This window comes from Aotus nancymaae, unplaced genomic scaffold (genome assembly GCF_030222135.1).
Source record: "Aotus nancymaae isolate 86718 unplaced genomic scaffold, 86718_ANA_hifiasm-v0.15.2.pri h1tg000029l, whole genome shotgun sequence".
NCBI lineage: Eukaryota > Metazoa > Chordata > Mammalia > Primates > Aotidae > Aotus > Aotus nancymaae.
In genome coordinates, this window is record NW_026988442.1 from 84,612,064 (window position 1) to 84,626,485 (window position 14,422).

The following is a 14,422-nucleotide window of genomic DNA, read 5'->3' on the forward strand; positions in this document are numbered from 1 at the left end:
ATCTGGGTTTCCCAGGTATGCATCATGGAGCTGGGAAAGAAAAAAGAAAGCAGCCTTCCAAGGGCTTGTAAGCTCCATATTGATCCCGTGGAGGCAGGGCAGGTCTTGAAAGAGGCTGCAGCCTGGACTGCATGCTCTCAATATATCCTCCTGAATGGGCTCAGCTGAGCACACCCCCTTCCCCAACCCTGACCTGAGAACTTTAGTGGGATTAGCAGGCATTCTTGCTATGCATAGCAAGAGGCCCTGAACCACCGGGCTATGTGTGCCAATTTGAAATCAGGCTGCGACGGAGCTGGGCTGTCAATGGCAGTTTGCATATTCATATGGCAGAGCCCTGAGACTTAGTCATAGCTCCAGGCCCAATTACGCAGGGGATTATTAGCCTGGGAGCTAACATGGGAGCCCCACCAGGATCTGCACAGTCATCAGTCTTAAGCTGCACATGCATTCCCAGCATGTATTGGGACTCGCAAGAGCCACTGCTCAAGTAGCCACCACCGTGCCTCATCCTCTCTGGGAGACCGAGGGATGAAGAGTGGAAAGGGCACTGAGCTGAATTCTGGCTTTGACATATATAACCACCACTGAAAATGGCCTCTCACGGCCAACAAACATATGAAAAAATGCTCATCATCACTGGTCATTAGAGAAATGCAAATCAAAACTACATTGAGATACCATCTCACGCCAGTTAGAATGGCGATCATTAAAAAATCTGGAGAAAACAGATGCTGGAGAGGATGTGGAGCAAATAGGAACACTTTTACACTGTTGGTGGGAGTGTAAATTAGTTCAACCACTGTGGAAAACAGTGTGGCGATTCCTCAAGGACCTAGAAATAAAAATTCCATTTGACCCAGCAATCCCATTACTGGGCATATATCCAAAGGATTATAAATCGTTCTACTATAAGGACACATGCACACGAATGTTCATTGCAGCACAATTTACAATAGCAAAGACCTGGAACCAACCCAAATGCCCATCGATAATAGACTGGACAGGGAAAATGTGACACATATACACCATGGAATATTATGCAGCCATTAAAAACGAGGAGTTCACGTCCTTTGTAGGGACATGGATGAACCTGGAAACCATCATTCTCAGCAAACTGACACAAGAACACAAAATCAAACACCACATGTTCTCACTCATAGGCGGGTGTTGAACAAGGAGAACACAAGGACAAAGGGAGGGGAGCACTATACATGGGGGTCTGTTGAGGGGAAGGGGGGACAGTGGGGGGGTGGGGAGTTGGGCAGGGATAGCATGGGGAGAAATGCCAGATATAGGTGAAGTGGAGGGAGGCAGCAAATCACACTGCCACGTATGCACCTATGCAACAATCTTGCATGTTTTTCACATGTACCCCAAAACCTAAAATGCAATGAAAAAAAAAAAAAGAAAAGAAAATGACCTCTCACTTCCTCATCTGTGAAATGGGTACAATTATCAATTATCTTCACCTCACAGGGTTACTGAAAGGGCTGTAGACATGTTTGGAAAATGTCCTTGGTGGCTCCTAACACATGGGCATGCTCATAAATGCCAGCTACTGACACTAAAATCCTGCCCTTTCTCACTCCAAGAAGTCTATTTGATGATTCCTGAAATGCGTTGGCTCAGGAGAAAATGAAGAGATCCCTAATCATTATCTCCATAGCACCATCACCCACTAACCCCAGGTCTCAAGCACTTACTCTGTGCCTCATACTGCTACGACATCTCATTAATCCTCCCAACTACCCATGTGGTAGGAAGGCTGATCCCATGTTATAGATGGGGAAAAGAGAGGCTCAGCATGTTAAAAAATCTGTTAAAGTATTGCAGAGCTAATCCATGGTAAAGGTGGATTTGACTCCACCAACTCAACTTCATAGTTGAGTTCCTCTGAACATCAGTAGCTTAGAAAAGTAGCCGGGTGGTATAGTTGGCAAAGTGACTCTTTCAAAATAAATATTTAAATGCTGATGATAACTAACTTTTATGGAACACTTCCCATCGACATCGCTGACATCCATTAGCTCATTCACTCTTCACATTAGTCTTGTGGAATGGGTAGCATTTTACAGAAGAGAAAATCCTGTGCCAGGTGCAGTGGCTCATGCCTGTAGTTACAACTTGGGAGGCCAAGGTGGGAGGGTTGCTTAAGGCCAGGAGTTGAAGGCCAGCCTGGGCAACATAGCAAGACTTCATCTCGAAGGAGAAGAAAGAAAGAAGAAGGAACAAGAAGGAGAAGGAGGAGACGGAGAAGAAGAAGTGGAGGAGGAGGAGGAGGAGGAGGAAACCATGGCTCAGAGATGTTCTATGATAAGCTGCAGGTATCCAGCAGGCTGGTAGGAAACAGAGTATTGGATTATTAGAAGCAGGACCTTTGACATTTGCTGTGTGATTTTCAGCAAATCGCTAGCCCTCCCTGTGCCTCCATTTTGATCCTCTCACAGGGTGATTGAGAGAACTGTTGAGATATTTAACTTGCTGCCTCTCGCTTTCCTCCATTATTGAGATTAAGCAAGATAACACAGATAAAGGACTCAGCTCAAATTTTTTTAAATGCTTAAACTCACTTTTTCTCTCCTTTCTTTACTCTGCACTGTGACCTGGTTGCTTTTAAAGGGCTGGGCTATTTTGGTCCACTCCGCTGCTGCCCACTGCTCAGTCTGGTTGCAGGGCACACGTCAGATGCCCAGTGTGTCCTGGCAGCCTGGTGTCTGCGTCAGTCTCTTCAGCTGGCCTGGAGTTACCAGGCATCAGAGCAGAACACCCTGCCCTTCCCTCTCTCCTTCCCCCACTGTCAGGCACAGTGCAGCAGGGAAGAGGCATCAGAGCCCTGCCCTGGACATAGGAACTGGAGGCAAAGACAGGAAGGGAGAGGGAAATGGAGCCATTCTGCAAAGATCAGGCCTGGGGACCTGGGGACACAGCTGAGGGGCTAAGTGAGAGCTGAGTTCCTGCCTGCCTTGAATTCAGAAAACACCACATCTGCCTGAAGGAAGGGGCCTCTTATTAATTCCCACAAAGACCTGTGTGGGCAAGCAAACACACACCACTGAGAAGCACAGGTCTGCCAATCAGCTCCCCAGGGGCCAAAATCAAGGGTGGCACTCTTCCTAGGAAATCCTGGGGACTGTCAGGGTGCCTGCCTCCAGCTGCCTCCACCCTCCCTCAGATATAATTGCATCTTTAATGAGGTTTCAATATAGGCAGCAGCCAGGTGTGTGGGGTGTGATGGGGGGTAGATATCTCATTCTCTAAGCATACTGGGCTCTGCCCTAACTGGAGCCACTCCACACACTTATAACCCCCAGGAGTGCCCTCCCTTCTCCCAGTGCTAACAGAGGCAAAACTGGACTGACTAGAGTCAGTCGATCTGTCTTTGATTCACTCAATTCTAGAAAAGGGGCTATTGAGTATAGGAAATACACCACAAGATAGAAATCAAGGGCAGAATCATCTGTAAATTGGATAAAGACCTTGTTTATACTGCTTTGGAAATAAAGGAGGACTTTCCCACATGAGGGCACAACCCATAAGTGAAAGAGGAAGCTGTCAGCAGAGACTCTTCCTCCGCTAGACCAGGGGATGCTGGAAGCAGCTTACAGGCCCAGTGGTGGAAGATGAGTTTCACCAGCTAAAGGTCATCATCAACAGTACAATGAATGCACCTCGGCCAAAAGGAACAGGGGCTCTGTGTGCACCGCTGAGTTGTCCGGGAGTGAGCAAGAAGGGGAAACCAGGCATGGAGCAGTGTTTAGAGTTTTATGCTCTCCGTGTTCAGTCATGCATATGGGTATTCTAAAAGTCTGAAAAAGTACAAATCAAGCTGTTAACAAATCATCTCTGGGGAAGGAGATTGAAGTAAAGGAGAGGGAATTTTTGCTTTCTGTTTTATACTTCTCTATGTTGTTTGCATTTTTTGCTAGTGCACATTATGTCAACAATTTTTCAAAAGATGTGTTTCATTTGAAGAAAATGAAAGAATCCAGACAGCAAAAGCACCAACCAAGGGACCCCACTGGAAATGAGGCTTCTGCCCAAGCAGCTCCGGAATACAGAGGGACATTCCTGAGGCCCCAGCGGGGAGCCTAAAGCAGCCCAGAAGCTGCAGTATGAGAGTGGTCATAAGTTCGTGTCAACTAGATGTTTCCGGTAACTCCTAGAGGTGTAACCAGGGGCCCAAAGGTTGTAATAAATGCACTTTTGCATATATCTGTCCCCTTTCACCCAAACCTTACAAACTCAGGGCTGGGAGTGAGAGTGGGGGGTAGATGGAGACTCATTGATTAAAAGGTAGCGATTCAGCTTGCTGGGAAGACCCCCTATGATTCCACTGTGAGGTCAAAAAATCTTTTCAAGATTTACCTTCTCAGGATCTCCCAGGATGCCTCCATCCCTCTATCCATCCATTCTGAAAATATTTATTGAGCATCTACTGTGTTCTGGGCACAGAACATTCTAAGTGATGAAAGACACCAGGTACGACCTTGTGAAGCATACAGTCCATGGGGAAGACAGACCACCTGACATGGGATTGAGCACCTACTGTGTTCTGGGCACAGAACATTCTAAGTGCTGAAAGACACCAGGTACGCCCTTGTGAAACCTACAGTCCATGGGGAAGACAGACCACCTGACACGGTATTACAACAGTGTCGTAACTGCCATGCAGAGAAGCTCTCAGCAGGGCTCTCTGGCCCCCAGGGCAGGGAGAAGAGAAGCCGTGGAGCACCAGGGTTGGGGTGGGACTACTGGAAATCACGTGCCGGCTGAGCCTCAGGAGTGGGTGCTAACCTAGCGAAGAGGGTTCCAAGTAGGGGAAAGAACGTGACTGACACATGAACAGTCAGAAAGGGAGAGCAAGAAGCCGGAAACCAACTGATTGCAATGTTAGGAGAGGTTGGGCACTTCCTTTAAAGGCCTCCAGAAAAATCTCTGGACACTGGCTTCACCACAGAATGCTTGATGGGGAATCTTGTTTGTAGAAATGCACCCTCATTGTGGTTTGTCTTTTTAAGGTCTCTCCTCCCCGCTCCACCCATATTCCCTAAAGGGTCTGGGCTCTGGGGTCACACAGACCTTGGCAGCAGTCCTGGCCCGCCCTTTGGGGAAGTCATTTCACCTCTCTGAGTTTCAGTTTCTCAGAGAGAATGAGAAATGACAATCATCTGTAAAATGGGACTTGTCATACCTACTTCATAGGGGCGTTGTGAGGACCCAGTGTGCCCTAGCACTAATTCCTAACACATAGTGAGGTCTTAAAAAATCAAAATTCAGCTTTTTATGCTTGGCTGGGAGAGGTAGGTGTTGAGTGTATGACAGGCCCACGTGCCTCATCACGGTATTCTGTGTACTGGTGTCTATTTTTGAAATCGGTATGATAAAATGTTTAAACTGCTTCTCATATCATGTACTTCAATTGCTGCTATGATCCATGCTCCTTCATGGAGGGAAATTAGAATATAGCAGTAACAAGAGATCAAAACATTCCCCAAAAATTCCCCTTTTTCATCTGCTGAGTTTGTCCTCCCTGATACTGAGAGGGGCTCCAGAGAGACCCTGCCCTGCCCAGCCCATCCTGACACTGAGTTGGAACTAACACCAACATCAGTCTCCAAAATCAGGTGTAAGAAGAAAACCTGGGAACTTTATTTATTTTCAGTCTAAAAAGGGGGAGAGGAATTATGCATTATAAATTCTTAAAACATAAACTGAAACTGTGCACTCTGAGAATTAAAGTGCAGAGTTTCACCTGTGACTCAGGAAAGAACATCTCTTCCTGCCTAAGATTCTGGGAAGTGGCAAGCTGAAGGGAAACAGCCCTTGAATTAACCCTAGCTCTTTTTGTTCCAACGAAAGGAAACTGGTTTCCAAACTTGGTTAGCCAGCTGCAATATAGATACTGACTTGAATGTGCAGGTCCTTTGATGAACAGAAATACAAAAAGATGGAAGAATTTAAAAGTGTAGATTGACAGTGGTATACATAAATTATTCATAAGTTAAATAAATATATTGGATGTGAGTGCTCAAAAACTGTTTAACCAATAGAACTGTATGATCAATGAAGTCTGGAGCAACGAGTCTGTGCAGTGGTCCCTCTGTGGTGGCACTGTGGCCTGGTGCAGAGGGGGACCCGGATGTTTTGTCTGGGATGCCCAAGAAAGCCATCTGCTCACAAAAACAGGAGAGAAATGTAGCAGAAGGCATAACTTCTATCAGGATTTCCGGGGGCAGGTGTGTATCACATGTACTTAGGCAGTCTTGAAAATGATAGTCACATAGATGCTGGCTTTGAGAATGGGGAAGTGCCCTCCCAGCATTCAGAGGTAGCCAATGCTCACTCCACTAAACTGCACCTGCAGGATGGCCCCCTCCCAGTGTCACCCAGAGGGGAAATGAGAGAGCTGTTCTAGGAGAAAGTAGTCAGCAGGCCCTGAAGAGAGGGGACTGGAGAGGAGGAGAGTTGCTGGTCAGGACAGACAGGTCCGAACGGAGCATCTGGAGTTGGTGACCTAAAGCCCTGCTGGGCCATCAGCACTGGCCAGGCTTTTCAGCCAGATTCCTCGGAAGTGGGAGCCCCTGTCTGGGGTGCTCTCTGGGGGGCTGCCTGGGCCAAAGAAGAAGCTGGCTGTTCTCATCTGACCCTCTGAAGGTTGCTGCCATGCCCTACATCAGAGGAAGGGGTGGGAAGTGTGCCCCACCTATGTGCTATCCTCTCAAAGGCCTGAGAACCCTGGGAGGTTGACCTGCCCTTCTGTGCAAGCAAACAGGGGCATAGTCTGTAGGTCTGAGTTCAAGTTGCAGCTCAGACTCTTACAAGCTTTGTGCACTTGGGCAAGTCATGGACCTCTCTAAGCCCCAATTTCTCTGCCTTCCAAATGAACAGAATAATATCTCTCCAACTTCTGGGTGCTGCCAGTATGATAGTCCCAACCCAAGAACATAATTAGAAAAGGAGCCCAAAAGCAAGTAGGAAATTAAACCAACATGTTATGATTATAATTGTTAATAAGTCCCTACTCGACTGGAGACAAGGGTAAGTATCTGTTGCAAAGGGTTTCTTGCATTCCACATGCACTCCAAGGCTGACGCCACCACATCAGTGACAATGGTGGGAGGCCTGCCACCCCACTCCACCCTGCCCCCTTCCAATAGAGTCCTCTGGACAGATGATGGTGTCATGCATCTTGGTGGGCCATGAGGGTCCTGCCTGGGATCTGGAAGGTGTGCATACGCAGAGAGACTGTTCCTGAGCTTGCTAGCTCCTGCCATGCGGTACCTCCCATCCGCCGCCTCATCAATCCATCATTCTCTTAGCAGCTGACACCTCTGGCAGCACCTCTGGCAGCCCGGGCATTAGAATTGCAAGAATCCCCAGCTGCACCAGGGAATACAGATGGAGGAATCTCAGATTCAAATTTGTCTAAGTATTGTGAACAGTCAGACCCAGGCAAGGCATCTCCACTGCCCTTTCGCCAAAGGGGAGTGGCAGGGGTTTTGTTAGAGGTACAAATTGCTTCTTAATGCAGAGGATAAAGCTGGGTTCGGGCACCTCCTTAGAAATTCCTCCCACTCCCAGGAAAGCCACTACTGCATGTCAATTTTAATTTTTGAAATTTAAACCAAGGGCTTTGTGTCTAAGCTCCATCTCATCGGAGGAAGGGGAGGAATAAGTCAAAAAGGATTAGGTACCCGCTGGGGATTGCAGATCCATAGCAATTAGACTTCATTTGGGTCTCAGACATTTGGTTTTAATCGCATTTCTGGATGATACAATCAACAAAGCATCAGAAATTGATACCTATGCAACTGTAGATGGGCCTAACTCTGCCCTCCCCAGTTCCTGGGCTCAGCTGGGTTAGGGATCCACAATCAGCGAGAGTGGGGTGGGGTGGGGAATTGGGGTTGGGATTAGGTCTGGAACTGGGGGAGGTAATGGTAGTATGTATATATATTTCCCCCTATTCTCTTAAAGCACTTTATCCCTGGACTCAAAGCAGACATAATCATTGCTCATATTCAAAAGAATGACAATAAAACATTATTCAAATAAAATAAGAGCAAAAAGAAATAGCAACAGCAACAGGACTCAAGGCAGGGGGTATAATTGTCTTCTAAATGGGAATCACAGCTTTCAGCATTCTCCAGGAACTAAAGTCCAGCACAAAGCAATCTGGAGGCAGAAATGCAGCCATGAGCATTGTCACACACCACACTGACGTGGTCTTATGAATACAAGTGTGTGTACGTGTGCAATGTGTATTATGTGAGGACAGTCACATAACCACATAGGAGGCACACACATGCACATACACAGGTACACACACACACAGTCTCCAGCTTTACACAGATACACACACACCCTGGGGTTTCCTTTTTGTGCACACTCTCACATTTCTTTTCACACAACCAGTCAAAATGAGCTAGGTAAGTACTAACAGGTCGATGGTTGCTCACTGGTTATTTTGTACACGACCTTTTTGTAACTCAGCGATCTGACAACAAAAAAAGTAAAAAAGAAAAAAATCAAAACCGTGTGGGGTGTTTTCCTAACTTGTGTGTGTGTCGAATGCTGAAGGGACACCAAATACACACGCGGGTTCAGAGCAGGCGCCTACATCACATGCTTAAGGGAAGGGAAGCCCGCAGGAAAGGGGCGTTCCTCCCCCAAGGAGCAGTGTCCACCTCACCACACAGCCCAGGGGGAGTTTAGCAAGCTGGACGATCCGCGGGTTTGCCTCGGTTTACCAGCTCTCTGGAGAGCTGTGGCCCTGGTGACTGTGAGTAAATGGGTCTGCGCTGAGTGAACCATCTGCGCGAGTGGGAGCGTGTCTGCTAGGGACTTCTGCACGTCCTTTTAGGAGCCAAACATCCTACAGATCCCTCCCTGGCAAGTGTCACTCATGCCTCCCATTTCCCATAGATGCCTCCTCTTCCCTTTCCTTCCCCAGAAGCCCCTCCCCTCTGACCTCCTCCCATTACTGGGACTAAGTTGCTCCTGTTGCCCAAGACTGGAAACCCAATCATTCCTCTCCTGCCTTCCTCTAACTCTCCCCAGACGCCCTTCCCCGCCTCCTCCCCTCCTCCCAACCCCACCTCCGACCTCTCCAGCTTAGATTGGGAGGCAGCTCCCATTACCGGTGTCTTTTTGGCCACTCCTGGTGGCAGGGACAAGGCGGCAGCTGCGGAGCAGGTCATAGATGGGCCTATCCTGGGCCCAGGTAAGGTCATTATGCCCAGGTGGACATCTAGAGCCCTGGTCCAGGGGCTATGCTGACATAGAGACAACAGAACCCATAGTCTAAAAACAATTTAATGCATCGCGGTGAGTCTGAATCAGAGGGAGTGCGATGTGGAGAGGTGAATTTTCCGTTTGCTGGAATTCTGCTGTGGGTGGGGTTTTGGCTGATGGACAGGGAAGTCTGCACAAGTGTTTCGGGTCACAAAGAAGGACGCCCCAGGGAGCCCACGCTCCCTCTGGCCTACCTCCCTTGGCCAGGGCCCGGAGCCCTACGCTTCTAGGTTCTGGGAAGGGAGGAGGTGGTCCGAGGAGGGCAGGCTCCCGGCCCGGCCTGTCCAGTCTAATCAGGTTTGCAAAGTCTGTGCCTCTGCCTCAAGGGCTCAGGCGTCCCTTCCTCCCTCGCTGGGATGGGGATTGAGACCAGGAGCACAGCCCTGAGAATGATGAGTCGCAGACGCACTGAGGCCAGGAGCAGGGCAGGGAGGAGAGCAGGGATGTGTCTTTTCCAACGAAGATGTCATGAAGTGTTATGAATCGGGAGTGGCCTTTGCCAAGGAGCAGCGCCCCCGCGGAGACCCGGCGGCCTGCAGCCACCCCACCTCGCACCTCCTCCCGCGCCCCTAATCCGGGTACAGAAGAAAGCCCGAGAACGTGCTGTACTTGTTATTATTGCCTCCGTGAGCCTTCCCGCCATCCAGCTTCACATACACTTCGTCCCCTGAATCCAAGTGCAGCACCACGCTGTTGCTGGCGTAGTCGTAATTCTGGTCAGCGTCCTGTGCGATGGCACTGGCCCGGACCTGGGGGCGAGCAGTGGAAGCGGTTGAGCCGGGCACCTCTTCCCGCGCCCTTTCTCAGTCTGCAGCTGGCGCGCCACGCAAGCGCCTTCTGCCTGCTGCTTCGGGGTCCACACTCCCACCCCAGCTCCAGGCTCTCTCTCCAACTTAGCCAACTCCTTCCCGACGCCCCCGCCCCCTCCTCCTCGCGCCGGCGAGTCTGGGAAAGAGGGAGAGGGAAAGCTTCGTGAACACTGACCCAGAGTGGAAGGGTGGGACTGCCAGGGGCCAGGGCCCAGAGGAAGGGAGGCTGCAGGACAAAGGGGTGACCTGGAGGGAGCTAAAGAACTGAGGTTTCCGAGAAGCCCACGGAGATGCAGGCAGGGACGCAAGTGGCCAAGAGAGTGCTGTTTGTGTATGGGGATCTCTGAGCTCTCAAGGCCCAGCATTTGGCACTACGTCCGGGTCAGCGCGGCCTCGGCGCATTGGGAAGCAGAGATGCTGTGGCAACTAGACGCGCTTCCCGGGGCTCGCTCGGTAGCCCGCGGGTGGCGAGAAAGAAGGCTGGTTCCCTGGGAGGATCAGGGCGCGGACTAGGGTTTGTGGGGCCCGTACGGGTAGGGATCACTGACCTGCCCGTTCTTGCAGAGGTCCGCCCACATGCTGGTGCCGTCGCCGCCGCGCATGAGGATGTGGTAGGTGAAGAAGTAGATGCCTCGCACCTGGCAGCTGAACTTGCCGGTGGTGGGGTCATAGTGATTGCCGAGATTGGTGACCACGTCGTCGAACTTCAGCACCTCATAGCCTTCGTGGGGGCTCTTGAGACCCACATAGAAGGCGATCTTGGGGCCGCTGAAGGTGGCGCTCAGCGCACTGGTCACTTCACCCTCGGAGTCGCCACCTCCCCCAGCCCCGCCGCCCACAACCCCGACGCCGCCGGCCGTGCCCGCCGTCAGTTGCAGCCCTGGCAGCCCGGGCCGCCCTGTATCGCCCTTCTCTCCCGGAGGGCCCCTGGGTCCAGGCGGGCCCGGCTCTCCAGGGGGCCCCCGCGGCCCTGGCTTGCCCGGTCGCCCCGGGTCGCCCTTGGGTCCCTGGATGAAAGGAGGCGGAGGGTTGGCGCTCAGGTCCTGCATGACTTCCAGGGCGGCGGTGCTGGGTCCGGGCGGCGGCGCCTTTGCGCCCGCAGGCCCCCCTCCGGGTGCGGCAGTGTAAGGGTCGCAGATCATGCGGCAGGTGCCCATCATCTCGTAGTGCGCCGCGCCGGGGGGCGCCGCCTGCAGCAGCAGCGGCACAGCGATGAGCAACCCGAGCGCCATGGCCAGGAGTACGCCGACGGCCGCCAGGCAGGCACGCCGCCGCCGCTGCCACAGCCGGGAGGCGACCGCCACCAGCTCCTCCTTACCGCCCGGAGAGGTAATGGTGGGGTGGCGCGGGCGGCCCCGCTCCCCGCGCTCGGGGGCCGACTCCGCGGGTCCTGGCCGCGTCCCCGACGTGGCGACCCCCCGCCCCGGCCACCCAACTACTTCAGCGACCGGCGCCGGGACCCGGGAACCTGGGCCCACCGCGCTGGGGCTGCTCCAGAGAGCCGCGGACCCCGGCGTGCATGGCGTGGGGCGCACCAGACGAACCCGGCGCCCCGCGGGTCCGGCGCCGGCCGAGGAGTGCTTGCGCTGGCAGGGGAGTCCGCTTGCAGCGTCCGGCTCCGGCTCCGCTTCGCTGCCTCCCGCCCGGCTCTGCTCAGCTCCGCTGGGCTTGGCGGGGCTCCGCGCGCAGTGAGGGCGCCCCGGCTCCGCGGCGCGCTCTGCTCTGCTCTCTCGCTGTTCGCTGGCTCCCGCGCGGAGGGGGTACCCAGCTACCCTGACGTAAGGAGTCCGGGACCGAGCGGCGGAGGCGGCTAGGCAGCGCGCGCTGCCATCACTCGGGAGACGGCGCCCTCATGTCATCAGCCTCCTATCCGGCGGCGTCCTCGGCAGAGGCGGTGACGGCGCAGTTCCCCCTGGAGGCTCCCAGGAGCCACAAGTGGGCGCAGCGGGCGAGGCCCCAAGCCGGAGAGGATCAGACACGCCCACACGAGGCCATACTCACGCGCCTCCCACCGACAACACACACAGACACCCACGCTCGCAGTGGCGGGGCGCACATAGGCACCCCCACATGGCCACGAAAGCAGAATCCAGGTGTCAGCAGGGCTCCTCGGGGGTCACCTAATCTACCTACCCCGGCCTGCAAAGAGGATCAGATCTTAACCCACAGGAGAGTCCGATGAGGGCCGGCGGGCAGGAGTTTCTGAAAGCCCTACTGGGTTATTTCTTCAGAATTGAATGGATCTCGCTTCTGGAAGACCTTTCACAAGCCTTGACTAAGGCTTGTGAATCTTAGACTCCCATAGAGCACCCCACCAACCTTTGGGGCGACTCTGAAAAGCCCAGGGCTCCTAACACAAGAATATTCACCTCAGCCCTTTTCTTCCGCTAGAAAACGGCTGGCCCTTGTTCTCTGTGTGAAGCTGATGTAGAAACGCAAATACTTGATGCCAGCACGTGGCGGTGATCGTAGGACACTCAGCTTCTACTCCAAGCCCGGCCACTGCCAGGCAGATGCATGGGAACATTCCCTTGGACATCCCCAGCTTCCTCCTCCTGAGGTGGGTTTAGTTACTTTAGAAAATAATCCAAAGCCACTGTGAGCCAGTCCTGAATAAACCATGACCTCAGATGAGAGCAGAATAGTCTATGAGAGCAGAATAGTCTATCTCCAAAGTAGCCTGTGAGGCTGAGGAAGGATGAGAGGCTCTCCTGTGAGGGAGAGACCTCCAGGGGAGAAATCAAAGCCCCAGCTTCTGCTCTTGCCCTGAGTAGCTGTGTGACTTTGGCAGGTGGTTCCTATCTCTGAGACTCAGTTTCCCTAAAAGGCTAGCTCCTTCCCTAGCACCCCACTGACATGGGAATCACACCAGGCCTGGCCTGGGAGGAAAATCCAAGTGTTTGGTGGAGTATGAGCATCTCTGGAACAACAGTGCATCCTCCTAAGGCAATTGCTTTGAAACTAACTCTCATTTGTCAGGTACTGGGTTCTTACAGGTTAGTTAAGATCTATTTTTGTCCTTCTAGTCACTCAGGGTCATTTTCCCCCTCCCAACCATGTTGCTCCAGCCTGTTCCCTCCATTTCCTCCACATATATTTGTGGAAAGGATGACTGAGCCTAGCCCGAAGCCAACTTTACCCAGGAGAGAAGGAGCACATGTATTGGTACCTATTACGTATGCATTGGGCACTTTGCACATGCTCCTTCATTCATTCCTCACATTGCTGTGGGTTAGTGATCATTTTCCCATCACATTAATGAGAAAAAAAAGGTTTCGCAATTGTAGGGTGTTTGCTGAGTGCATTCCGCCCACACAACAGAGCCAGGATCCTCCTGGCATCCAGATCAGGGGCTCTCTCAACCTGGCAGTGAACACAGCTTCAACAACTACCTCTTGGCCACAGCCTTCACTGGTTTCCTCAGACTTGGGAGTCTTCCTCCACTCTCTGCCTCAGAGTCACCCTGAGAGCATGTGATTTCAGGAGCCACACTGCCTGCTTCCAGTCCTGGGTCTGAGATTTCCTGTGTGTGTGACTTTGAGCAAATAGCTTCAGCTCTCTGAGTCCTGGTCTCCATGTGTAGAATGGGAATGGGAAAAGAACCTACCTCAGAGTTATGGAGGAGACTGAATGAGTCAATTAAGGCTTTAGAACAATAGCTAGCTCAGTAGAAGCTTAGCTATTTTTATTATCTATTGATGCTTTCAACCTCCCCTGACAGGGTTATGATCACCAGGATGAGACATGTGGGCAATATGCTGGGTGGTGTGGGGAGCGTCAGAATTTTAAAAAGAAGAGAAACCCAAAGATCATTCACATCCTTTATCTTCTCCAGAGCATAGAAGGGGACTGTCCCATGCCTCCCACATTCCCCAAGACTATCCCGCTCTGTCTTTCTGTCTTTCAAAACTACCCAGAGTGTTCCCAGTCACCAGTTCCACATGGACAAACATTTTCCAGGCAGATATTCACTCAGTTTGAATACCCTAGCCTTGAAGACTGCTGGAGACTGCAAAGTCCCAGTGATTTTGTCCCTGCAGTATCTGGGCAAAGAAGAAGCAAGGAGGGGCAGATGTTTGAGACCCTAGCTTTCACCTTGGCAGACCACAAGCAAAGCTACCTCTTCTGGGGACCAGCATTCCTGGAAGCACCTCCCAAGGCCCACCCCTCTGCCAGGAGGCAGGGACAGCAGCTGCTAGGGCAGGCAGAGCCCAGGCAGCCTCCACACAGCAGCCAAAGAAGTCAAAAGTCAAGAAGTCTTCCCCCTGCTTCTCCTTCTTCTCACCCATCATGGCAGGGCCAGACAGCATGGCCTG

General features: G+C 52.1%; 1 protein-coding gene across 2 annotated transcripts; it reads right to left on the reverse strand.

Annotated features, from left to right (window-relative positions):
- Positions 1 to 9,146: 9,146 nt before the first annotated feature.
- On the reverse strand, positions 9,147 to 11,825 carry C1QL2 (complement C1q like 2). Of its 2 annotated transcripts, XM_012468483.2 has the most exons (3): positions 10,955 to 11,338; positions 10,655 to 10,909; positions 9,147 to 10,046 (listed from the first exon to the last, which is right to left on the reverse strand). In XM_012468483.2, the coding sequence occupies exons 1-3, from the start codon at positions 11,336 to 11,338 to the stop codon at positions 9,867 to 9,869; spliced, it is 819 nt and encodes a 272-aa protein (XP_012323906.1). In that variant the 3' UTR covers positions 9,147 to 9,866. The 2 variants fall into 2 exon arrangements, with proteins under 2 accessions (XP_012323906.1, XP_012323905.1); XM_012468482.2 differs by having other exon boundaries at positions 10,655 to 11,825.
- Between the last annotated feature and the right edge of the window lie 2,597 nt (positions 11,826 to 14,422).

What these genes read in the sequence shown, in the direction of transcription:
- C1QL2 (XM_012468482.2), bottom strand. Translation starts at nt 11,338, where the DNA reads ATGGCGCTCGGGTTGCTCATCGCTGTGCCGCTGCTGCTGCAGGCGGCG. An exon ending in ACCTCTGCAAGAACGGGCAG is followed by an intron (nt 10,047 to 10,654) that starts GTCAGTGATCCC and finishes GCTCGCCCCCAG; the next exon opens with GTCCGGGCCAGTGCCATCGC.